Source organism: Tachyglossus aculeatus, chromosome 6, assembly GCF_015852505.1.
Source record: "Tachyglossus aculeatus isolate mTacAcu1 chromosome 6, mTacAcu1.pri, whole genome shotgun sequence".
NCBI lineage: Eukaryota > Metazoa > Chordata > Mammalia > Monotremata > Tachyglossidae > Tachyglossus > Tachyglossus aculeatus.
Genome location: NC_052071.1, coordinates 28,122,348 through 28,149,493, shown reverse-complemented (window position 1 = coordinate 28,149,493; position 27,146 = coordinate 28,122,348). Strand labels below are relative to the sequence as shown.

At 45.6% G+C, this 27,146-nt stretch overlaps 1 protein-coding gene across 1 annotated transcript in view; it reads right to left on the bottom strand.

The window, feature by feature from the left end:
• Positions 1–16,657, bottom strand: part of TBC1D8B (TBC1 domain family member 8B) — a 50,469-nt gene extending 33,812 nt beyond the window's left edge. The window contains exons 1-2 of the mRNA XM_038747673.1: positions 16,528–16,657; positions 118–228 (exon numbers count right to left, since the gene is read on the bottom strand). Coding sequence (XP_038603601.1) covers positions 118–228; positions 16,528–16,657 — 241 coding nt within the window. The remainder of the gene's footprint in view (positions 1–117; positions 229–16,527) is intronic.
• Between the last annotated feature and the right edge of the window lie 10,489 nt (positions 16,658–27,146).

The window sequence follows — 27,146 nt, the reverse complement described above, 5'->3', positions numbered from 1 at the left end:
ATCCAAACAGAGCGGAGACTAAACTAAGGGGTTTAAATGGACTACTCGGGTAAACATAACACAGATCCTTAACGTTCTTATTTTAAAGGAAAATAAACTTATTTTTAAGTAACTTACCACAGGCAATAGACCAATAAACTTGTGAATCTGGTGTCTGATGCAGAATGCGAAATGGAGCCACTTTAGCCGTAGAGTCCAAGACTGAATCAAGGGTCCCAACAAGAAGGCCTATTAAAATAAAGAAATTGTTGAAATTAGGACAAAAATGTCCAAGGAAGAGCATTTAATCCAATTAGATTTTGAATAGAAAGACAGGAAGACCTACGATGAGATGCTCTTGAAAAAACTACCTTTTATAAGAACTGCCTCAATTATGAAATCCTCAAATAGAGTTGCACAAGTAGTAATGGTAGCAGCACAAACACCTAATGAGGACCTATAGTGTAAGGAAGCACTGTTCTAAGCACTTGGGAGAAAAGCTTTGATTCAAGGATGGTCCCTGGGCTCACAGGGGACTCTCCCTCCTGCCTGGAACTCCTTCTCCCCATCTTCAGAGCCCTACTAAAATCACATCTCCTCCAGGAAGTCTTCACTGACTAATCTCCCATCTCACCACCCTATTTCCCCTCCCTACTGCATCACCTCTGTACTTTCATTCATTTAGTCGTATTTATTGAGCGCTTACTGTGTGCAGAGCACTGTACTAAGCACTTGGGAAGTACAAGTTGGCAACATACAGAGACGGTCCCTACCCAACAGTGGGCTCACAGTCTCACAGTCTAGAAGGGGGAGACAGAGAACAAAAGAAAACATATTAACAAAATAAAATAAATAGAATAAATATGTACAAATAAAGTAGAGTAATAAATACGTACAAAGATATATACATATATACAGGTGCTGTGGGGAGGGGAAGGAGGTAAGGGGGGGGGATGGGAAGGGGGAAGTCCAAGGGGAGGGGGAGGGGTACTTAAATCCATGATCCCTAAGCTCTTAGGTACAGCCCACCACCATGGCAATTAGGTTTACAGCCTTACTCTTAATTGCTTCCTCTACCAGTAATTTATTTTAACTAACGTCTCCTGTGCTAGATTGAAAGATCCTTGAGGGCAGGAACTATTCCCTAATTCTACTGTACTCTCAATCAATCAATAAATCATATTTATTGAACACTTACTGTATGCAGAGCACTGCCCTAAGCACTTGGGAGAGTGCAATATAACAGAGTTCATAAACACGTTTCCTGCCCATAACGAGTTTAGAGGGGAAGACAGACATTAATATAAATAAATAAATTACAGATCTTTACGTAAATGCTGTGGGGCTGAGGGAAGGGTGAATAAAGGGGCATAAATCCAAGCGACTGATGCAGAAGGGAGTGAAGAGGAGGAATGGAGGACTTAGACGGGGAAGGCCTCCTGGAGGAGAGGTGCTTTTTAATATTGCTTGGAAGGTAGGGAGAGTGATCATCTGCGGGGATACGAAGAGGGAGGGTGTTCCAGGACAAAGGCAGGTAGTGGGCAAGAGGCCAGCAGCGAGATAAAAGAGATCCAGATAGAGTGAGTAGGTTGGCATTAGAAGAGCAAAGTGTGCGGGCTAGGCTGCAGTATGAAATCAGGGAGGTAAGGTGGCAGGGAGCAAGGTAATTGAGTGTTTTAAATAATAATAATGATGGCATTTGTTAAGCACTTACTATGTGCAGAGCACTGTTCTAAGCGCTGGGGGGAGATACAAGGTGATCAAGTTGTCCCACGTGGGGCTCACAGTCTTAATCCCCATTTTACAGATGAGGTAACTGAGGCTCAGAGAAGTTAAGTGACTTGCCCAAGGTCACACAGCAGACATGTGGCGGATCTGGGATTCGAACCCATGACCCCTGGCTCCAAAGCCCGTGCTCTTTCCACTGAGCCACGCTGCTTCCCCACGCTGCTTTAAAGCTAATGGTAAGGAGGTTCTGTTTAAACAGCTATGCTGTTAGGGAAGCGGCATGACCGTGGAAAGAGGAATGACATGACAGTGGAAAGAGCCCGGGCTTGGGAGTCAGAGGTCATGGGTTCTAATTCCGGCTCTGCCACTTGTCAGCTTGTGTGACTTTGGGCAAGTCATTTAATCTCTCTGTGCCTCAGTTAACTCATCTGCAAAATGGGAATTAAGACTGTGAGTCCCACATGGGACAACCTGATTACCTTGTACCTTTTAGACTGTGAGCCCACTGTTGGGTAGGGACTGTCTCTATATGTTGCCAACTTGTACTTCCCAAGCGCTTAGTACAGTGCTCTGCACACAGTAAGCGCTCAATAAATACGATTGATTGATTGTATCTACCCTAGCGCTTAAAACAGTGCCTGACACATAGTAAGCGCTTAACAAATACCATCATCATCACGCAGAGTTGGATGAGCAACCACCGAGGTTCTTAAAGAGTGGGGAACCAAGGACTGAACAGTTTTGAAAAAATGATCCAGGTAGCAGAGTGAAGTATGGCCCAGAGTAGGGGGAGACAGAAAGCAGGGATGACAGCAAGGAGGCTGATGCTGTAACCAAGGAGGGATGAGATAAGTGTTTGAATTAATGTAGTAGCGATCTGGATGGCGAGGAAAGGGCGGATTTTAGTGATGTTATGAAGGTTGAACTGACAGGATTGGGGACAGATTGAATATGTAGGTTGAATGAGAGAGATGAGTCGAGGATAACGCCAAGACAAGATTACATGCTTGTAAGACAGGGAAGGTGGTGGTGCTGTCTACAGTGACAGGAAAGGCACGGGGAGGATTGTGTCTAGGTGAGAATATGAGTAGTTCTGTTTTGGACATGTTAAGTTTGACATATCAGCAGGGTCGGGAAATTGGGATGCCTGGACACCTTATATTATTCTGAAATGACTATTTTTAAGGAATAAGACCAATTCCATTTAAAATAAATTAGGCACTCCAAGTATATTCCCAATTAATAAACCTTTTTTTTAAAACATAATGGATTTCCTTTTTTAATCCTGTAAGAATGAGTTCTTTCTAGAACATGGTCTTTTAATTTCATAAGTGTTGAGGCTCTCACTTGCAAATGGTAAATCTTTGCATAATTTAAGTGATCTCTGCATACATTAATTATGCAAAATCAGAAATCCATCAATCTAAGCATGGGCTAAATTTAGAAGGGTGAGAATAATCATGCATGTCAGGCTAAAGATAATTCTACCAATGAGAAAAAATCCTTTACACTGTCCAAGAACCACTGATTTACAAATATTTTAGCAATAACTTTGACAGCACTTTCCACAATCCTTCTGTTGACCAAATTGCAGCCATCAGGAGATTTCACAGATTCCAACTCAAGCTCTGTGTTGTTACTTTTTAATCGTTCTTGTTAAGTGCTTACTAGGTGCCAGGCACTATACTCAGTCCAAGGGGACAAAACACATAATCAGGTTGGACATGGTCACTGTCACATGTGGGGCTCATATTCTTACTAGGAAGGAGTAGGATTGAATCCCCATTCTACAAATGAGGTAACTAAAGCACAGAGATGTTAAGTGACTTGCCCCAGATCACACAGCAGATAAGTGAGAGAGCCGAGATTAGAATCCAGGTCCTCTGACTCCCAAGCCTATACTATTTCTACTAGGCCACACTGCTTCCCTTCATTCCACCTATCTTTTTCTAGACTAAACAGAGGCATATCCTGGGTCCCAAACACTCAACAAAACTTAAAATATGAAAATACAGTCTTCGGATCCATAAATCCTGATTCCAGTTGCTACAGGGAAGTCAATTCCCTTTCCATGCTTTCCCTGCCTTGCCAAGCAAGCCTTCTTCCTGCTTTGTCCTGTAATGAGAGCTTTGGGGGAACCCTTCCCCTTGATCTTTACTTACCCCCTTCCTTCTCTGTCTGCCCCCTGTGCTCCAAGATTTTTAAACCAGTGCTGCGCATGACACTATTGCTACTACCACAACCCATCTTAGGCCACACAGGCTTCAAAGATGCTGAAGGACCAGATGGTTGCCGCTACACCCCTGTGGGAGCTCTCACCGCTGCTGTGTGCAGCCCAGGGGCTGTTGCTGAAAGCCCTGGGGGGCCCTTGTTGTTGCTGCTGCTGCTGACACCCCAGGGGCCATTGCTGAGAGCTATGGAAGCCCTTGCATGCCACCTTTTTTTTGTTTTTGTTATTTGTTAAGCGCTTACTATGTGCCAAGCACTGTTCTAAGCGCTGGGGTAAATACAAGGTAATCAGCTTGTCCCACATGGGGCTCACAGACTTAATCCCCATTTTACAGAAGAGGGAACTGAGGCCCAAAGAAGTTAAGTAACCTGCCCAAGGTCACACAGCAGACAAGTGACAGAGTCGGCATTAGAACCCACGACCTCTGACTCCCAAGCCTGTGCTCTTCCATTAAGCCACGCTGCTTCTCTAATAGGGGACATGGCCATGCTGGGACAGCTTGCTTTTCCCTAGCCCTGTGCCAGGTACTTATTCAGCTCTCTCTGTGATCATCATCATCATCATCAATCGTATTTATTGAGCGCTTACTATGTGCAGAGCACTGTACTAAGCGCTTGGGAAGTACAAATTGGCAACATATAGAGACAGTCCCTACCCAACAGTGGGCTCACACACCCTGCCTGTAGGGCCCCATTCCCTGTTCAATCATTCATTCATTCAATCGTATTTATTGAGCGCTTACTGTGTGCAGAGCACTGTACTAAGCGCTTGGGAAGTACAAGTTGGCAACATATAGAGATGGTCCCTACCCAACAACGGGCTCACAGTCTAGAAGGGGGAGACAGACAACAAAACATGTAGACAGGTGTCAAAACCGTCAGAACAGATAGAACTAAAGCTATATGCACATCATTAACAAAATAAATAGAATACTAAATATGTACAAATAAAATAAATAGAGTAATTAATCTGTACAAATATATACAAGTGCTGTGGGGAGGGAAAGGGGGTAGGGTAGGGGGGATGGGGAGGAGGAGAGGAAAAAGGGGGCTCAGTCCGGGAAGGCTTCCTGCAGGAGGTGAGCTCTCACTAGGGCTTTGAAGGGAGGAAGAGAACTAGCTTGGCAGATGTGTGGAGCGAGGGCATTCCAGGCCAGGGGAAGGACGTGGGCCGGGGGCCGACGGTGGGACAGGAGAGAACAAGGCACAGTGAGGAGGTTAGCAGCAGAGGAGCGGAGGGTGTTGGCTGGGCTGTAGAAGGAGAGAAGGGAGGTGAGGTAGGAGGGTGCGAGGTGATGGAGAGCCTTGAAGCCGAGAGTGAGGAGTTTTTGCTTGATGCGTAAGTTGACAGGCAGCCACTGGAGATTTTTGAGGAGCGGAGTGACATGCCCAGAACATTTCTGTACAAAGATAATCCGGGCAGCAGAGTGAAGTATAGACTGAAGTGGAGAGAGACAGGAGGATGGGAGATCAGAGAGGAGGCTGATGCAGTAATCCAGTCAGAATAGGATGAGAGAATGAACCAGCAAGGTAGTGGATTGAATGGAGAGGAAAGCGTGGATCTTGGCAATGTAGTCTCATGTTCACTTTCCTGTGACATTCGTGTATCACAAAGAAACTAAAGTGGGTGACTAGACAGACCTTTATATTTCAGGACTTCCCACTGGAATCAGAATGCTTGGCTGCCTTAAGAGGGGGTAAAACATTTCTTTCCACACTGCTTAAAGACAGCATATTGGGATTTCTCTAAAGATAAACTCAGGATCATCAATCTTTCAAATTTAATGTGCATATGTGTGCCTTATACTGTATTTAATATTTTGGAGAGCCCAGTCAAATTAAGTCGGGATGCCTGCCCTCAGGGAGCTTATAGTTGTTTTTATGACATGGAAGTGCTGAAGTCACAGAATGGAGGGAAATGAGGTGGGGAGATGAGGGATTAATGATGGAAGGCCATCTAGAGAAGGTGCTATTTCAATCAATCGATCAATGGTATTTATTGAGTGCTTACTATGTGCAGAGTACTGTACTAAGCGGTTGGGAAAGTACAGTACAGAGAGGCTTTGAAGATGGGGAGAGTAGCCAACCAGCCAGATTTGAGGGAAGACGGAGTCCCAAGCAGAAGAGAGGATGTGAGAGATGGTGAGATGAGAACAAAGTACAGGGAGTAGGCTGGTTTGAGGGGAGTAAAGCATGCGGGCTGGGGTGTAGTGGGAGAGGAGCAAGGATAAGAGTAGAGTCTAGACTGTGAGCCCATGGTTGGGTAGGGACCGTCTCTATATGTTGCCAACTTGTACTTCCCAAGCGCTTAGTACAGTGCTCTGCACACAGTAAGTGCTCAATAAATATGATTGATTGATTAAGTGCCTTAAAGCCAAAGCTAGAAAGTCGGGTGGAAAAGGAAGCAACGGACAGGCCAGATCTTCAATCAGACTATGAAATATCTTATATAAATCCACAATTCTAAATTCTAATCCAGTGCTTAGAACAGTGCTTTGGACATAGTAAGCGCTTAACAAATACCATCATTATTATTCTAAGGAGAATCTCTAGATTGCAGCTCATGTTAGCATACGTTTTTCAAGTAGGCACTGCTCAAAACACTAAGCCAATGCTCAAAAGATTTAGAGGAAGGATTCCACAAAAGCATTTGGAGGAAATGCTCATTTACATATTTTCAGAACTAGAAATAGACTAATCATTATGACCACAATTATTTTAATTATGTTTAAACAAACTTTATTCTATTCCTCAAGCTTTGCATTTTCAAAAACTGGTGGTAGAAATACCCATTATGCTCCCAGTTTAAGGAAACACTACTTTTCCTCCTCTTTCCCTCAGACACACCCTTCTTTCTCATCCCATAATTCTCTCCCTATCTCTTTTTCCTCTACATCTCAACTCTTCTGATAGCCTGTCTCCTCTTCTTTAGTTCGTTCCCTAGACTTCTAGGTCTCTCATTTATGTCTTTCTCTGGGAACCTCTCTTTGTCTATTTTCACTAGCTTGCAGCCTTTCCCCATCCACTCCCAATTTTGTTCAATACCCAACTAATAAATCCCATTTTTTGAGTGGCTCTGTGCAGAACACTATACTAAAAACATAAATACATTAACTTAGGATAATAACAATGTTAGAAGTCTATTCCACATATCATTAGCCTGGAACCATCCTGGGCTGGTGGAGGCATATTCATGACTGTGAACCCAGTGGCTTTTAGTTTCATCACCATTTTAGTCTAGAATAGTGTAATGTAGCAGCCATGAAAATAAGCACAACTGTATACATGTTCTTTTCTAGTTTCCCAAACCCACTATTTAACCTTGGTTTTTCTGGCACAGTTCACTCCTGGTTCTCTTAGCTCTCTGCCCACTCAGTAAATGAGGAAATGCTCATTTACATATTTTCAAAACTAAAAATAGACTAATCCTTATGACCACAATTATTTTAATTATGCTTAGACAAACAACCTTATTCTATTCCTCAAGAAATAGACTAAGCCTTAAGACCACAATTATTTTAATTATGCTTGGACAAACAACTTTATTCTATTCCTCAAGCTTTTCATTTTCTAAAAATACTGGTAAAAATACCCATTATGCTCCCAGTTTGAGACACTATTTTTCCTCCTCTTTCCCTCAGACACACTTTTTTCTCATCCCATAATTCTCTCCCTGTCTCTTTTCCCTCTACATCTCAACTCTTCTGATAGCCTGTCTCTTCTTCTTTAGTTCGTTCCCCAGACTTCTAGGTCTCTCACTTATGTCTTTCTCTGGTTACCTCTCCATCTATTTCCACTAGCTTGCAGCCTTTCCCCAACCACTCCCACTTTTTGTTCAATACCCAACTAAACAATCCCATTTTTGGAGCGGCTCTGTGCAGAACATTATACTAAAAACCGAGGGGTGCACAATAATGAGTTACTAGACATGATCACTGCCCTCAAAAAGTTTACAATTTAAAAGGGGCACAATTTAGACAGGAGGAAGAGGGAGAAGTGACTATGTACAAGAGATAGCACTTACATAGTAGGGCATGCAAGTTGATATGGGCAGAAGTGTTACGCGTGGTGGTGCACAGCTAGTGCTGAAGTGGTAATTGTTGGGGGATATAAATGAAGAGGAAGGGCAATTCGTTGAGGAAGGCTCCTGGAAGAGGTGTGATTTTAGAGGGGCTTTGAATATGGGAAGCGGGTGGCCTGGTGGTTTTGTAGGGGGAGGGAGCTCCAGGCCCATTGGGAGGGTTTGAGAAAGAAATCTCAGGAGGGAGAGATAAGAATGAGGCATGAATATAAATCGGCTTGAGAGGAATGAAGAGAGGGAAATGGGTTATAGTAGATGAAGAGAGTGGATAAGAAGAACTCCCCTTTATTCTCTCTCTGTCTTTTCCCAGCTTCTCTTTGCTGCATGCCCTCTCTCTAAACGCTCAAGTTTCTATCTTCTCCACTCCACAAGGCTCACTAGCTCTTCTCCCTCCTGGTTTGCTACGCTTCGCAATCCCACAATGCCAAAGTAACTCACTAAAACATAAACAACATTCCCAGGTCTTCCAGGCCAAAGTTTTCATAAAACGGGCCCCACAATTCACACCCTCTTGGGGAGAGACAAAGAGGCCCCTGATGGCAAATGGGAAGGAGGGAAGGAAATGGCCAAATGTCCCCTTCCTTGTGTTCCAAAAGAGGATGGGATTTCAGCAGCCATGGGAAGGAGGTGGATGCCCTAGTTGTTCCCAGTCTGCCCAGAGAAGACCTAAGCAACTTAACGGCCCCGGAGCATGTTTCTGCTTTATCTACCAACCAGTTGCTCAGACAGGTTCTGTTCCAGTCAATGTGAGCCCAGGACAATGGTCAAATGCCACTGAGACTTTACCAATTTTGCATCTCCTACTAATAAAACAGCATTTATTCTTTTCAAGCATAAATACATTGTTACGGTAATAGCAACATTAGAAGTCTATTCCACATATCATTACCCTGGAACCATCCTGAGCTGGTGGAGGCATATTCATAACTGTGAACCCAGTGGCTTTTCATCTCATCACCATTTGGGTTTAGAATAGTATAATGTTGCAGCCATGAAAATAAGCACAAGTGTACACGTGCTCCTTTCTAGTTTCCCAGACCTGCTATCTAACTCTGGTTTTTCTAGCACAGTTCACTCCTGGTTCTCTTAGCTCTCTGCCAGCTCAGTCACTTTCTCTAGGCTGAGAGCTCTCAAATCTACCCAACAAGCCCTGCCCTGGTCCTTCTATGCAATACTGCACTGCCTCCTGCCCCCAGCAAGAACATCTCTACATGGGTCCCTTCTGCATTTTGATTTTCACTCCTTCCTCTGCCCAAGCTACCTGCTCTTTTGTACTGTACTCTCTCAAGCACTTGGTACAATGCTCTGCACACAGTAAGAACTCAGATACCAATGCTGTTTGACCTACACAGATGTGCTGTAAGTACCTCAGGTTTAATATGTCCAGAACTGAACTCATCTTCCCACCCAAGTCCTCTCTGCCACCTTCTTCCCCATAACAATCGACAACATTACCATCCACTCTTCCTTCAAGTCCACAACCACGTCCTTAATCCTAGACACCTTCCTCTTTCAGCCCCATATTCAGTATCTTGCCAAATCAGGTCCGTTTTTCCTCAACAGTATTTCTAGGATCCCTTTCCTTTCTTCCCATCCAAACAGCCATCCTGCCTTTTCACACTTTGTCATACCCTGACTTGACTATGGATCAGTCTTCTCAATGATCCCTTTGCCAGTAGTCCGTACTTCATTCTGCTTCTCAAATCATTGTTCAAAATTCTCATTCTACCCACCTCTTCACTCCTCAAACACCTGTAATGGTTACCTACTCCTCTCCACATAAAGCAGAAACTCCCAAATACTAACTTTAAAACAATCAACTTTCTCCTTCCCACTTATTCACTCTTTTCCCACTCACTCCAGTTAACTTATTCACTGTGCCATGCTCTCAACTCTTCTCCCCTTGCCTGTATAATAATAATAATAGTTATTACTATTATTATGGCATTTATTAAGTGCTTATTATGTGCCAAGCACTGTTCTATGCACTGGGGTGGGCACAAGGTAATCAGGTTGTCCCACATGGGGCTCACAGTCTTCATCCCCATTTTACAGATGAGGTAACTGCGGCACAGAGAAGTGAAGTGACTTGCCCAAAGTCACACAACTGACTAGTAACAAAGCCGGGATTAGAACCTATGACCTCTGACTCCCAAGCCCGTTCTTTTTCCACTAAGCCACACTGCTTCTCATGCTTCCCGTTGGCTGGAACTCTTTCCCCCAGCCTTCCCCAACTCAAACCTCAAAGAGTACAGATCTCCCCATCTTCAGAAATCATCTCTAGATGTTGGCAAGGAACATGTCTATGAACTCTGTTACAGTGTACTCTCCCAAGCCCTTAGTACAGTGTTTGGCACATAATAAGCATTCTATTACTATTGATTTGTTAATTAAAAGCCTTACGAAGTCTCTTCCAAGGGGACTATACTGCTTATTTCATAATCACGAGGATAAGGACAGTAGGTATTCTTTCCCAGCGCTTAGTACAGTGCTCTGCATAGGATAAGCACCTAAGAAAAACTATTTCTACTAATTTCTTCTGTCCTAAAGTTTTATCACTACTGCCATCTCAGGACTCCTGCACATGTCCACTTGCAACCTTCAGCAGCACTTATGAACATATCTTACCCTATTACTTGGGTACAAACTCGAGTACACAAGCCCTTCCCTCTTTCCTCTTGTCAATAAATGATTTCAATATCTCTGTCTTCTCCACTAGAATCTAGTACACCTCTCCTGTACTCTCAAAAGCATTTAAGCAGTGCTCTGCTCACAGTAGGCACTCAAATACTACTATTAGTTGATTGTTATTCCATCTTCCTTGGTATAAGAGGGTTGATATTTATTATATCTTTGGCAATATATTTTCTTGGTTCCACCAGGGAGTAGTGTACAGCTAAGAGGAGGTACTAAATATACAGTCATCTTTCATATTCAAATATGCAGACAGCAGAGCCCCACTCACGTACACGAGTATTGCTAAGGCACGAACTGTACACTCAGTGATACATTATTCACATTTTTACCGTCTCGTAAGCACTAAATTTCTTTATAAATCTGCTCAGACATTAAGGGAGCTGCCACATAGCACTTTTGGCATTCAGCCTCAAACTAAGAAGCTGCATGGTCTAGTGGGTAGAGTACGGGCCTGAGAGTCAGATAGATTTGGGTTCGAATCTCAGCTCCTCCACTTGTCTGCTGGGTGACCTTGGGCAAGTCACTTCACTTCTCTGAGCCTCAGTTACCTCATCTGTAAAATGGAGATTAAGACCGTGAGCCCCATGTGCAACAGGGACTGTGTCCAACCTGACAACTTTGTACCTAACCCAGCACTTTGTACAATGCCTAGCACAAGCTCCTTGTAGACAGGGAATGTGTCTGTTTATTATTGTATTGTACTCTCCCAAGTGCTTGGTACACTGCTTTGCACACAGTAAGCGCTCAATGAATACAATTAAATGAAATACCATAAAAAAAAAAAACCCTGAACAGGGCACTACGTCTGGGATTTGGGAGAAGAGGAAGGAATAGCTTATATCCAGTAGGGCATGTGTTTCATGTTCTCTAATACCTTTGTAAATATGGGCAGGGCAATATAATTTGCAAACCAAACAATGCCTGACAACATAACTATAAAGTCACAAAATAACAGCTGGAGGGGGCCTGGAGACAGTGCAGATAGTTGAAAACTACTTTCAAGGTTACCAGATGAAAAATTTTAGAAGGCTTTAATCTTCTAGGTTTCACGTTTTAAGTACACTTCACTTAATTGCTGAGTATTAATTCTTCTCACCTTTGTTCATTCATTCATTCAATCGTATTTATTGAGCACTTACTGTGTGCAGAGCACTGTACTAAGCACTTGGTAAGTACAAGTTTGCAACATAAAGAGATGGTCCCTCTATCTATTAGGGGGAGACAGACAACAAAATAAAACATATAAACCAAATAAAATAAATAAATATGTACAAGTAAAATAGAGTAATGAATATGTACAAACATATATACATATATACAGGTGCTGTGGGGAGGGGAGGGAGGTAAGGCGGGGGGAATGGGGAGGGGAAGTAGGCGAGGATGAAGGAGGGGGCTCAGTCTGGGAAGGCCTCTTGGAGAAGGTGAGCTCTCACTAGGGCTTTGAAGGGAGGAAGAGAGCTAGCTTGGCGGATGGGTGGAGGGAGGGCATTCCAGGACAGGGGGAAGACATGGGCCGGGGGTCGACGGCGGGACAGGCAAGAATGAGGCACAGTGAGGAGATTAGCAGCAGAGGAGCGGAGGGTGTGGGCTGGGATGTAGGAGAGAAGGGAGGTGAGGTTGGAGGGGGCGAGGTGATGGAAAGCCTTGAAGCTGAGGGTGAGGAGGTTTTACCTGATGCGTAGGTTGATTGGTAGCCACTGGAGATTTTTGAGGAGGGGAGTAACATGCCCAGAGCGTTTCTGCACAAAGACGATCCGGACAGCGGCGTGAAGTATGGATTGAAGTGGGGAGAGACAGGAGGATGGGAGATCAGAGGGGAGGCTGATGCAGTAAACCAGTCGGAATAGGATGAGAGATTGAACCAGCAAGGTAGCGGTTTGGATGGAGAGGAAAGGGTGGATCTTGGCAATGTTGCAAAGGTGAGACCGGCAGGTTTTGGTGATGGACTGGATGTGAGGGGTGAATGAGAGAGCGGAGTCGAGGATGACACCAAGGTTGCGGGCTTGTGAGACGGGAAGGATGGTAGTGCAGTCAACAGTGATGGGAAAGTCAGGGAGAGGGCAGGGTTTGGGAGGGAAGATAAGGAGTTCAGTCTGGGACATGTTGAGTTTTAGATGGCGAGCAGACATCCAGATGGAGATGTCCTGAAGGCAGGAGGAGATACGAGCCTGGAGGGAGGGAGACAGAGCAGGGGCAGAGATGTAGATTTGGGTGTCATCAGCGTAGAGATGATAGTTGAAGCCGTGGGAGCGAACGAGTTCACCAAGGGAGTGAATGCAGATAGAGAACAGAAGGGGACCAAGAACTGACCCTTGAGGAACCCCTACAGTAAGGGGATGGGAGGGGGAGGAGCCTGCAAGAGACTGAGAATGAACGGCTGGAGAGATAAGAGGAGAACCAGGAGAGGACGGAGTCTGTGAAGCCAAGGTTGGATAGCGTGTTGAGGAGAAGGGGGTGGTCCACAGTGTCTAAGGCAGCTGAGAGGTCGAGGAGGATTAGGATAGAGTAGGAGCTGTTGGATTTGGCAAGCAGGAGGTCATTGGTGACCTTTGAGAGGGCAGTTTCGGTGGAATGTGGGGGAGGGAAGCCAAATTGGAGGGGGTTGAGGAAAGAGTTGGCGTTGAGGAATTCGAGGCAGCGTGTGTGGACGACTCGTTCAAGGTGTTTGGAAAGGAATGGTAGGAGGGAGATAGGGTGATAACTAGAAGGTGAGGTGTGGTCAAGAGAGGGTTTTTTTAGGATGGGAGAGACGTGGGCATATTTGAAGGCAGAGGGGAAGGAACCAGTGGAGAGTGAGCGGTTGAAGATGGAAGTTAAGGAGGGGAGAAGGGACGGAGCGAGAGATTTCATAAGATGAGAGGGAATGGGGTCAGAAGCACAGGTGGCCGGAGTAGCACTTGAGAGGAGGGAAGAGATCTCATTTGAGGATACTGCTGGGAAGGATGGGAGAGTGGGGGAGAGCCACGTAGGGCTCACAGACTCAACCTCCATTTTACAGATGGGGCAACTGAGGCAGTGAAGTGACTTGGCCAAGGTCACCCAGAAGTCAAGCGGCGGAGTAAGGATTAGAACCCATGACCTCCTGACTCCCAAGCCCAGGATCTTTCCACTAGGCCATGCTGCCCCGTCCATATTCTATTTATTTTGTTAATGATGTAGATATAGCTATAATTCTATTTATTTTGACTATTTTGCCACCTGTCTACATGTTTTGTTGTCTGTCTCCCCCTTCTAGACTGAGAGCCCGTTGCTGGGTAGAGACCATCTCTATCTGTTGCCGACTTGTACTTCCCAAGTGCTTAGCACAGCGCTCTGTACACAGTAAACGCTCAATACGATTGAATGAATGATTGAATGAAGCCGCAGAATATAGAAATATAGAATATAGAAATATCTTCCCCTTCTAGACTGTGAGCCCGTTGTTGGGTAGGGACCGTCTCTAGATGCTGCCGACTTGTACTTCCCAAGTGCTTAGTACAGTGCTCTGCACACAGTAAGTGCTCAATAAATACGATTGAATGAAGGACTGAACGAAGCCGTAGAATATAGAAATATAGAAAGAGAATTCCCTGCTCTACTCCCTGCCCGGGCAATCCGGGCAGCCACTCCGGCAGCAGTGGCAGCTAGAAAGCGGAAGCAGCTTTCGAAAGGCAGCGTGGCTCAGTGGAAAGAGCCCAGGGTTTGGAGTCAGAGGTTATGGGTTCAAATCCCGACTCCAGCAATTGTCAGCTGTGTGATTTGGGGCAAGTCGCTTCACTTCTCTGGGCCTCAGTGACCTCATCTGTAAAATGGGGATAATAATGATGATGGTATTTATTAAGTGCTTACTATGTGCAAAGCACTGTTCTAAGCGCTGGAGAGGTTACAAGGTGATCAGGTTGTCTCACGGGGGGCTCACAGTCTTCATCCCCATTTTCCAGATGAGGGAACTGAGGCCCAGAGAAGTGAAGTGACTTGCCCAAAGTCACATGGCTGACAACTGGTGGAGTCGGGATTTGAACCTATGACCTCTGACTCCAAAGCCCGGGCTCTTTCCACTGAGCCATGGGATGAAGACTGTGAGCCCCCGCCGTGGGACAACCTGATCACCTTTATAATAAATGAGCCCATTGTTGGGTAGGGACCAGCCCAGAGAAGTGAAGTGACTTGCCCAAAGTCACACAGCTGACAACTGGCGGAGTCGGGATTTGAACCTATGACCTCTGACTCCAAAGCCCGGGCTCTTTCCACTGAGCCACGGGATGAAGTCTGTGAGCCCCCGTCCCCCCAACCCCCCTGTGGAACAACCTGATCACCTTAATAATAAATGAGGCCGTTGTTGGGTAGGGACCATCTCTATGTTGCCAATTTGTACTTCCTAAGCGCTTAGTGCAGTGCTCTGCACACAGTAAGCGCTGAATAAATATGATTGAATGAATGAATGAATGGCATTTATTAAGCGCTTACTATGTGCAAGGCACTGTTCTAAGCACTGGGGATGTTACAAGGTGATCAGGTTGTCCCGGGGGGCTCACAGTCTTAATCCCCCTTTTACAGTTGAGGGAACTGAGGCCCAGGGAAGTGAAGTGACTTACCCAAAGTCACACAGCTGACAATTGGCAGGGCCGGGATTTGAACCCACGACCTCTGACTCCCAAGTCCGGGTTCTTTCCACTGAGCCACGCTGATTGATTGATTGATTAAGCCCACCCCGTGGGCCAACCTGATCACCTTGGAACCTCCCCACCGCTTAGAACAGTGCTTGCCACACAGTAAGCGCTTGCTAAGTGCCTGCTTCCATTTCCCTCCCCCCCCCCCCCACTTAATTGACCTTCCTTATAGTGCCCCCCAACCCCCCTTCCCGGTCCGGTCCTGACTGACTCTCCCCACCCCGGGGAAAAGGCCCTTGTTATCACCAAGTTACATTAACGCCAGCCTCATTCGCACCTACTCAGCCTTCCTGTCCCTCCATCGACCCCCGGCCCACGTCCTCCCCCGGGCCTGGAATGCCCTCCCTCTGCCCATCCGCCAAGCTCGCTCTCTTCCTCCCTTCAAGGCCCTACTGAGAGCTCACCTCCTCCAGGAGGCCTTCCCAGACTGAGCCCCTTCCTTCCTCCCCCCCTCGTCCCCCTCTCCATCCCATCTTACCTCCTTCCCTTCCCCACAGCACCTGTATATATGTATATATGTTTGTACATATTTATTACTCTATTTATTTTACTTGTACCTACCTATTCTATTTTATTTTGTTAGTATCTTTGGTTCTGTTCTCTGTCTCCCCCTTCTAGACTGTGAGCCCACTGTTGGGTCGGGACTGTCTCTACATGTTGCCAGCTTGTACTTCCCAAGCGCTTAGTACAGTGCTCTGCACACAGTAAGCGCTCAATAAATACTATTGATGATGATGATGTCTCTATATGTTGCCAGCTTGTACTTCCCAAGCGCTTAGTACAGTGCTCTGCACACAGTAAGCGCTCAACAAATACAACTGATTGATTGATTTCCTTCCTCTCCCCCTCGTCCATCCCCCCTTACCTCCTTCCCTTCCCCACAGCACCTGTATATATGTATGTACATATTTATTACTCTATTTATTTATTTTACTTGTACCTATCTAGTCTATTTTTATTTTGTTAGTATCTTTGGTTCTGTTCTCTGTCTCCCCCTTCTAGACTGTGAGCCCACTGTTGGGTAGGGACTGTCTCTACATGTTGCCAACTTGTACTTCCCAAGCGCTTAGTACAGTGCTCTGCACCCAGTAAGCGCTCAATAAATACAATTGATTGATTGATTGATTATTATAATAGAAAGGGCGGGTCTGGGGTCCGACTCACCTGTCAGCCCCCCGCCGCCTTCCTCCCCGTGGCCCCGGCGCCGCTGCAGCACGAAGTACTCGTTGGACCGCTCCATCAGCCACAGCTTCAGCGCGTTCTTCAGCAGCACCTCCTCGGGCTTCAGCCACATCGTGGACGCCCCGCTCCGTCCTCCAAGTAGCCCGCGCCCCGCTCTCCCACGTAGGCAGCCCAACGGCCGGCCACCCGACGAGGAAGCCGCCGGGCGCCCCGCTGCCCCCTGGGAGTTGTAGTCCCCGCCCCGCTAGCGCCCGCCGGCGCCGCCCGGCGGCGGAACTACATCTCCCGTGATGCACCGGGAGGCCGCTGGAGGCGGGCAGAAGCACGTGAGGGCGGGGGCGGCCTTCCATTCATTCATTCATTCATTCATTCATTCATTCAACCGTACTTATTGAGCGCCTACTGTGTGCAGAGCACTGTACTAAGCGCTTGGGGAGTACAAGTCGGCAACCTATTCATTCATTCAATCGTATTTATTGAGCGCTTCCTGGGGGCAGAGCACTGTACTAAGCGCTTGGGAAGTACAAGTTGGCAACCTATAGAGACGGTCCCTTCCCAAAAGCGGGCTCGCAGTCTGGAAGGGGGAGACAGGCAACAATCAATCAATCGTATTTATTGAGCGCTGACTGTGTGCAGAGCACTGTACTAAGCGCTTGGGAAGTACAAGTTGGCAACCTATAGAGACAGTCCCTACCCAACAGCGGGCTCACAGTCTAGAAGGGGGAGACAGGCAACAATCAATCAATCAATCAATCAATCAATCGTATTTATTGAGCGCTTACTGTGTGCAGAGCACTGTACTAAGCGCTTGGGAAGTACAAGTTGGCAACAGATAGAGCCTGTCCCTACCCAACAGCGGGCTCACAGTCTTGAAGGGGGAGACAGGCAACAATCAATCAATCAATCGTACTTACTGAGCGCTTACCGTGTGCAGAGCACTGTACTAAGCGCTTGGGAAGTACAAGTCGGCAACATATTCATTCATTCATTCCTATTTATTGAGCGCTTCCTGTGTGCAGAGCACTGTACTAAGCGCTTGGGAAGTACAAGTTGGCAACAGATAGAGCCTGTCCCTACCCAACAGCTGGCTCACAGTCTTGAAGGGGGAGACAGGCAACAATCAATCAATCAATTGTATTTATTGAGCGCTTACCCATGTGCAGAGCACTGTACTAAGCGCTTGGGAAGTACAAGTCGGCAACATACTCATTCATTCATTCAATCAATCGTATTTATTGAGCGCTTCCTGTGTTCAGAGCACTGTACTAAGCGCTTGGGAAGTACAAGTTGGCAACCTATAGAGACGGTCCCTTCCCAAAAGCGAGCTCGCAGTCTAGAAGGGGGAGACAGACAATCAATCAATCAATCAATCGTATTTATTAAGCACTTACTGTGTGCAGAGCACTGTACTAAGCGCTTGGGAAGTACAAGTTGGCAACCTATAGAGACGGTCCCTACCCAAATGCGGGCTCACAGTCTAGAAGGGGGAGACAGACAACAATCAATCAATCAATCAATCGTATTTATTGAGCGCTTACTGTGTGCAGAGCACTGCACTAAGCGCTTGGGAAGTACAAGTCGGCAACCTATAGAGACGGTCCCTACCCAACAGCGGGCTCACAGTCTAGAAGGGGGAGACAGGCAACAACCAATCAATCAATCGTATTTATTGAGCGCTTACTGTGTTCAGAGCACTGTACTAAGCGCTTGGGAAGTACAAGTCGGCAACATATTCATTCATTCAATCGTATTTATTGAGCGCTTCCTGTGTGCAGAGCACTGCACTAAGCGCTTGGGAAGTACAAGTTGGCAACCTATAGAGACGGTCCCTACCCAACACTGGGCTCACAGTCTAGAAGGGGGAGACAGGCAACAATCAATCAATCAATTGCATTTATTGAGCGCTTCCTGTGTGCAGAGCACTGTACTAAGCGCTTGGGAAGTACAAGTTGGCAACATACAGAGACAGTCCCTACCCAACAGTGGGCTCACAGTGTAAAAGGGGGAGACAGAGAACAAAACCAAACATACTAACAAAATAAAATAAATAGAATAGATATGTACAAGTAAAATGAATAAATAAATAGAGTAACAAATATGTACAGACATGTACATATATACAGGTGCTGTGGGGAAGGGAAGGAGGTAAGATGGGGGGATGGAGAGGAGGACGAGGGGGAGAGGAAGGAAGGGGCTCAGTCTGGGAAGGCCTCCTGGAGGAGGTGAGCGTATTTATTGAGCGCTTACTGTGTGCAGAGCACTGTACTAAGCACTTGGGAAGTACAAGTCGGCAACATACTCATTCATTCATTCAATCGTATTTATTGAGCGCTTCCTGTGTTCAGAGCACTGTACTAAGCCCTTGGGAAGTACAAGTTGGCAACATATAGAGACGATCCCTACCCAACAGCGGGCTCACAGTCTAGAAAGGGGAGACAGACAACAAAACAAAACATATGAACAAAATAAAATAAATATGTACAAGTAAACTAAATAGAGTAATAAGTCTGTACACACACATGTATACAGGGGCTGTGGGGAGGGGAAGGAGGTAAGGCGGAGGGGGGGGGGGACGAGGGGACGAGCCTGGCGGCCTGAAAGGCGTCGTTTTTTCTTTCCGAACGGATAGTTTGACGTACTTTCCAGGCGCTTAGTACAGTGCCCTGCACACAGTAAGCGCCCAATAAATACGACTGAATGAATGAATGACGTGAAAAAAGGAAACTACTTAAAGGATGCGGAACGGAAGCATCGTCCAACCCAAGACGAATGCCAACTTCATAATAATAATAATGGCATTTGTTAAGCTCTTACTATGTGCAAATCACTGTTCTAAGCGCTGGGGGGGGGGTTACAAGGTGATCAGGTTGTCCCGCGGGGGGGGGGGGGGGGGGCTCACAGTCTTAATCCCCATTTTACAGATGAGGTAACTGAGGCCCAGAGAAGTTAAGTGACTTCCCCAAAGTCACACAGCTGACAAGTGGCGTATAGGAATTTGAACCCACGACCTCTGACTCCAAAGCCTGGGCTCTTTCCACTGAGCCATGCTGCATGAATGACGTGAAAAAAGGAAACTACTTAAAGGATGCGGAACGGTAGCATCGTCCAACCCAAGATGAATGTCAATTTAATAATAATAATGCCATTTGTTTAGCGCTTACTATGTGCAAATCACTGTTCTAAGCGCAGGGGGGGGGGGGGTACAAGGTGATCAGGTTGTTCCATGGGGGGCTCACAGTCTTAATCCCCATTTTACAGATGAGGTAACAGGCTCAGAGAAGGTAAGTGACTTGCCCAAAGTCACACAGCTGACAAGTGGCGGAGCTGGGATTAGAACCCATGACCTCTGACTCCCAAGCCCGGGCTCTTCTCACGGAGCCACAATGCTTCTCAATAATAATAATAATAATGATGTGCTTACTATGTGCAAAGCACTGTTCATTCATTCATTCAATCGTATTTATTGAGCGCTTACTGTGTGCACAGCACTGTACTAGGCGCTTGGGAAGTACAAGTTGGCAACATATGGAGACGGTCCCTACCCAACAGCGGGCTCACAGTCTATAAGGGGGAGACAGACAACAAAACAAAATATATTAATAAAATAAAATAAATAGAATAAATATGTACAAGTAAAATAAATAAAGAGTAATAAATACGTACAAACATATATACATATATACAGGTGCAGTGGGGAGGGGAAGGAGGTAAGGCGGGGGGATGGGGAGGGGGAGGAGGGGGACAGGAAGGAGGGGGCTCAGTCTGGGAAGGCCTCCTGGAGGAGGTGAGCTCTCAGTAGGGCTTTGAAGGGAGGAAGAGAGCTAGCTTGGCGGATGTGCGGAGGGAGGGCATTCCAGGCCAGGGAGAGGACGGTGGGCCGGGGTCGACGGCGGGACAGGCGAGAGCGAGGCACAGTGAGGAGATTAGCGGCAGAGGAGCGGAGGGTCCAGGCTGGTGCTGTAGAAGGAGAGAAGGGAGATGAGGTAGGAGGGGGCGAGGTGATGGAGAGCCTTGAAGCCTTGTTGGGGGGATACAAGATCATCAAGTTGTCCCACGGGGGGCTCACAGTCTTAATCCCCATTTTACAGATGAGGTAACAGGCTCAGAAGTGACTTGCCCAAAGTCACACAGCTGACAAGCGGTAGAGTAGGGATTTGAACCCATGACCTCTGACTCCAAAGCCCATGCTCTTTCCCCTGAGTCATGCTGCTTCTCTGACTTCTAAGGCTTAGTCTGCCCTCGACTGCAATTCGCAACATTCAAGAGCAACTTGGAATCTGTAGCTCTACTTTTAGCTAGGGGGTTATGCTCAGTTATTCATAGCAGGTGTTTTTAGTATCATTAAGGGAAACACCCATGACAAAAGTGTTGCCACTGTACAGTGCCTTAGCAAATTTTACCATTGCTAGAATAAACAACTCAAATGAGGCCAGGAGGGAAGGTTTCAAAGTGGAAAAAAACAAAAACCAGTCGAGGTCATTTGTATTTTTGTAGTCACCATAAACTCAGTGAACCTCAACATCAGAGTTTAGAGAGGAAAGAGAACATGGGTATGAGCGACCCCAAAAAAGGGTAGGTCTTAGTGAAGACAGCTGTCCCAAGAGTTATTTATTCCGGCTTGGGGAGTGTATACGGTCAATGTGTCAGGGCTGGGAGTCCGAAGGACCTTGGTTCTAGTGGCTCTGCCACTTATCTGTTTTGTGACTTAGGGCAAGTCATTTAACTTCTCTGCCTCCATTATCTCATCTGTAAAATGGGGGTTAAGACTGAGCCTCACACGGGCAATGGACTGTGTCCAACGTGATTAACTTGTATCTAGCCCAGTGGTTAGGTCGGTGTCTGGCACAGAGTAAGCTCTTAAATACCATAAAAAAGTGTCTGGAAATGGGATAGATAGGGGAGCAAGAGAAGCAGCATGAAAGTCCAGGTTTTCCCCAGAGTTATCTGAGGTTATGTGGTCTTTAGACTGTAGAATCTAGACCTTAATCTCACTGTGGACAGAGAACCCTGTCTACCAACTCCGTTTTATTGCACTCAAACGCTCAGTACAGTGCTCTGCACATAGTAATCACTCAATAAATACCATTGATTGATTTAGTTGAGAACTATGTGTCCTGAGTTGTGTGTTCCATGGAGTGCCCAGGTTGGTAATTAATCTCCCAAAGGGAAAGAGGGCTTTTCTAAAATGAGAGCATTTCCCAGGAAAACTGGATCCCTAAATATCCTACTCTAAGGATTGTTTTTCTAAAAGAGAATGTTTGCCATAGTAAATCCTGAACTCCAAGACCCTGAATGTGCGCCTGGGCCCTGATTCTCCTTACCCCTCCAACTTCACTGCAAGATCCCCCCCCTCCTCCCCAGGGGTCCTGGTAGGAAAGATGTCTATTCTAGGGGAACGAGGCTCTGTTTTACAAGATGAACCTGGTGAGACTTCTTCCGTCACCAGCCCACCCTATCCTGTTTTCTTTGTAGAGAAAACACAATTCCCATTAGCATCAATGGAATAGTAAAGTACCAGACCTGGAATTTAACCAGATACTGTTCCACTGAGTCATCAGACACTCATGGTGTACACATTTTCAGCTGGATCCTACAGTCACGTTATGCTGAGATCAGGTGCAAACCTGCATGCAGACAGAGAAGCAGCGTGGCTCAGTGGAAAGAGCCCGGGCATGGGAGTCAGAGGTCATGGCTTCTAATCCTGGCTCCACCACATGTCTGCTGTGTGACCTTAGGCAAGTCACTTAACTTCTCTGCACCTCAGTTCCCTCATCTGCAAAATGGGGATTAAAACTGTGAGCCCCATGTGGGACAACCTGATCACCTTGTAATAATAATAATAATATTTGTTAAGCACTTACTATGTGCCAAGCACTGTTCTAAGCACTGGGAGAGATACAAGGTCATCAGGTTGTCCCACCCACGTGGGGCTCACAGTCTTCATCCCCATTTTATAGATGAGGTAACTGAGGCCTAGAGAAGTAAAGTGACTTGCCCAAAGTCACGCAGCTGACAAGTGGCAGAGCCAGAATTAGAACCCATGACCTCTGACTCCCAAGCCCGAGCTCTTTCCACTGAGCCACGCTGCTTCTCCCCCCACGCTTAGAACAGTGCTTTCCACATAGTAAGTGCTTGACAAATGCCATCATTATTATTATACAGGGCAGATTCTACCCCAGTTCCATTTGTTGGCAAAATGCTATGCCTTTGTGTATCTTTACAATATATAAATGACACAATTGAAAAAAATATAGAAAATATTCTATAAAAGAAAATATAGACACAGAAATTTCTCAATTTTTTTTGTTTGTTTCTGGTACATTAGTAGCAAGAAATTACCACTGATGATTTGCTCTTTATAACTAGGGTGCCTGAGGTGAGGCAGATGACCTAGATATGGGCATCATCTTTTCTCCCCCTCAAATAATTCTTCCTTTCTTTGTGCCTCTCTAACCCATCCTAAGGTCATACCCATATTCCCCCAACATTTAGTACTTTATTGTTAATTTTGGTTTACCAAGCCACAAGAAATCACAATTATGCCATTCTCATAAAATGAAACCAATATAAGCCTCCCAAATTTAGTGCAGCATTTCTAGACATTAAATTTTTTTTTACCTCCTAAGCAATGCCAATCCAAAACTGGGGCGACAGGGCACACAAAGACTAGATTTCTCTTAATTTTCCTCTACTGAAGATAGTCAAAACATTTCTCTCAGCATAGTCTGGTTTCTATAAATTGGATCCTTTTAAATTTTATCATCAGGAATCCATTCAGGGAAATGCAATGCCCCCAATTCGTGCTGATCTAATTTTAATACATTCATCTGAATCAATAAACTATTCAATTTGACAGGCTTTTCCTTGTTAAAAATGTCTTCTCATGAATACATTTAAATGCTATATGCACAGATGTGTTCTCTGTGGAGATGACAAGAAATTATTGCCTCCTCCAGTTTCTCTGGAGCATTGCTTTCGCCCCCACAGCTTAATGGATCAGCCAAACTCATTTTGGTGTTCCAACAAGACCTGAGAGCGTCTCAGCAAGGCTGAAAAGACCACATATCACCCCTGCCCTTAAAGCCAGCCTGCTTCTTCCAACACCTCCACTGCGTACTCCCCCCTAAAAATCACACCTCCTGTTTTTCCATACACACAAAATGAAATACTGGCACTTACAACTTTGTGAGAAATATAATCCCAACTGGGCTGAAAGAACAGTTTCAAAAAAAGGTTTCATTGACTTTGAACATTTTCACACATCTTTAAAGGTTCTTAGATATTTTTGCCAACCAGCAACTGGTGCCTCTGCTATTTTGGGATGACTCAAAATTACGTGCATCATCCATAAAGGAGCTTCCAGTATGTTTAATCAGTGGGATTTAAGTGCTTACTGTGTGCCGAGCACTGTACTAGGTGTTGTGGCTAGTGCACTCAGAGTTTTTGCTATGTATTTTGGGTAGAATCCTGTTAAAGGATTAGGAAGTGTTCTATCAACAACGCATGGCTACCCACTAGGCCGTGAGAGGCAGCATAGCCTAGCAGATAGAGTACAGGTCTGGATCTCAGAAGGATCTGGGTTCTAATTCTAGCTCTGCCACTTGTGGGCTGTGTGACCCTGGGCAAGTTGCTTAACTTCTCTGAGCCTCGGTTACTTTACCTGGAAAATGGGGATTAAGACTGTGAACCTCCTGGAGGACATGGACTGTGTCCAACCTGATTAGCTTGTATCCATACCAGCACTTAGTACATTGCCTGGCTCATAGCTCGTGCTTAAATAATAAAAAAACGCATGACTGTGTTCTCACCCATCTCATAAAAGTCAACAAGGAGAATGGAAAAGGAAAAAAACAAACAGCAAACCATACAGTGGTACACCCTAAAACTAGGCAAACAGGAACAGGGAAATGACAGGAATGGTAATAATAATAATGATGGCATTTATTAAGCACTTACTATGTGCAAAGCACTCTTTTAAGCGCTGGGGAGGTTACAAGGTGATCAGGTTGTCCCACGGGGGGCTCACAGTCTTAATCCCCCTTTTACAGATGAGATTACTGAGGCACAGAGAAGTTAAGTGACTTGCCCAAAGTCACACAGCTGACAATTGGCAGAACTGGGATTTGAACCCATGACCTCTGATCAACGTTCAAGAAGGCAAAGGTAGTATTTCCAGGAACAGCACAGTTTCGCTTCCTCCTCTGGGCAGACCCAGAAGAGTTTATCCCAGGAACTGACTACTTGCAAAGCCCCTCCCAGGGAGCTACCGCTCCAATGAGGAAAAATCTCTCCAAATGAGGGTGCAGCCTGGATACCTTCTCTGTGAGCCAACACTCATGCGGTCAAACAGCCTTGCTCAGTGCCACACCTGATCGACCCATGTGCTACAAATAATTGTCAACTCTTTTGGGGATGATGACTGCTCTTACTGGCACAGAGTGTCCTGGACAGAAAGGGCGTGATAGGAAGGAGGTAGTTGCAGAGAGCTAATTGGGTGGGGTAAAAATGGTTAAAGACCTAGAGAGCGATGGAGAGTTAAATAGCCATAACCTGAAACATGAAGCCAGGTATTTGCTGGATGCCAGGAACTCTTGGGTCTCCCCTCCTATCTCTGTCATTCCACACCACAGCAATACACATTCACCCTCTGGGAGAGCGGTAGATCCTCTAGCACAGTGTAGTCCAGCTCCAATCATTAGAACGATAGGAATTTGGGTTACTTACCATAACCTAGGTTCCCCCCAAAAGTGCAGGTATGCAGATCCCCGAGCCTCAGCCCTGAACCGACTGGCACTGGGTGGCATAGTTATCTCCTGAGCTTCGTGATAGGTAACAATGATCGGACGTTTTCGGCTTTTTGCCCCAGTGGTGTAGCGAGCGTCAAGCAAACCTGAAAAGTTGGAATCCTCTCTCCTATAAAGTTATCCTTTTGTAGAAAAAATTGGGTTAGAAGTAATTTCAGCTGACACAGTTCGGTTAGGGAAGGGCCAGGTTTCCCTTGGTGAGGATGGTGCCCATTCTGAGTTTTTTCCCTGAACATAATCACACACATTATCTGCAAAGTTCTCCAGTGGACTAGGAGACCAAGAAAAACATTGTTTTCCTTAAAAGAATATAATTACATATTGTTTTTCCAGTTCCATGCCTGTTGGTGTTTTCCTTGAGAAAAGAAATACCAGGTAGGACATTGGGAGTCAGAGGTCATGGGTTCTAATCCTGACCCCGCCACTTGTCAGCTGTGTGACTTTGGGCAAATCACTTAACTTCTCTGTGCCTCAGTTACCTCATCTGTAAAATGGGGATTAAAAGTGTGAGCCTCATATGGGATATCCTGACTACCTTTGTACCTCCCCCAGTGTTTAGAACAGTGCTTGGCACACAGTAAGTGCTTAACAAATGCCATCATTATTATTATTATAGTAGAAGCTTACTCTTTAAAGTACTAAAAAAATCATGAAACTTCATATTACCCCCCCATAATGATTACTTAACATTTCAAAATACTCATTCTCATATAATCATATTTTGATACACTATACACTGTGGTATGCCCATTACAAATCAGGGGGTCTTTTTGTGCATTTTACATGGTATTTACTAAGCGCTATGTAGCAGGCACTGTACAAAGCACTGGGGTAGAAGCAAGCTAATCAGATTGGACACAGCCCATGTCCCCCATGGGGCTCACAGTCTTAATCCCCATTTTACAGATGAGGTAACAGGCACCGAGTCAAGTGACTTACCCAAGGTCACACAGCTGATACTTTGCAGAGCCAAAAATAGAACTCAGGTCCTCTGACTAGAAGTCCCATGTTCTTTCCATTAGGCCACTCTGCTTCCTCATCAGTGAAAAAAGCATGACATGCTTGAAATGGAAGGAAGTGGTAGAAGTAATTCCACTTCAATGAGTAAAGCACTAGTAGTAACGTAGATAATTTTCCCCAATTATAGTCATACATTTTTGTTTTTGTATGGTCTTTAAGTGATTACTAAGAGCTAGGGTAGATACAAACTAATCAGGTTGGACACAGCCCCTCTCCCACATGAGGCTCATAGTCTTAATCCCCATTTTACAGATGAGGTAACTGAGGCACAGAGAAGCTAAGTGATTTTCCTATGGTCACACAGCAGATATATGGTGGAGCCAGGGTTAGAACTTGGCTTCTTCTGATTCCCAGGCCCATGCTCTATCCACTAGGCCATGCTGCTTCTCTAATCTGAACAAGAACATATTGGTCATCCTGCTTTCTAACTTTTATGAATGTATTTCACAGAAACTTGTCTCTGGGTCCTTTACACAGATTCCAGGGGATTACTCAGCACTCATCTTCAATGGCATTAGCTGGAGTTCTATGGCATGTATTTGGTAGAATACAAATAAAGGACCTAGCTCCTGAACTGGGGACTCTTACAATCTAAACCATGTTTTGTGTCCCCCAAACCAACAGCAGTTTCAGAGAGTTGGACGGGAACTGGAAAAGAGTGGCCATTAGAACCCTACCCCAAACCCAAGAAAGGAGCATAGCAGAAGAGCGAGACAGTTAAAAGAAGTCCTAATTTGAAAACCATGTTTTAGACAACTCCTACCTGTAATGCCACAT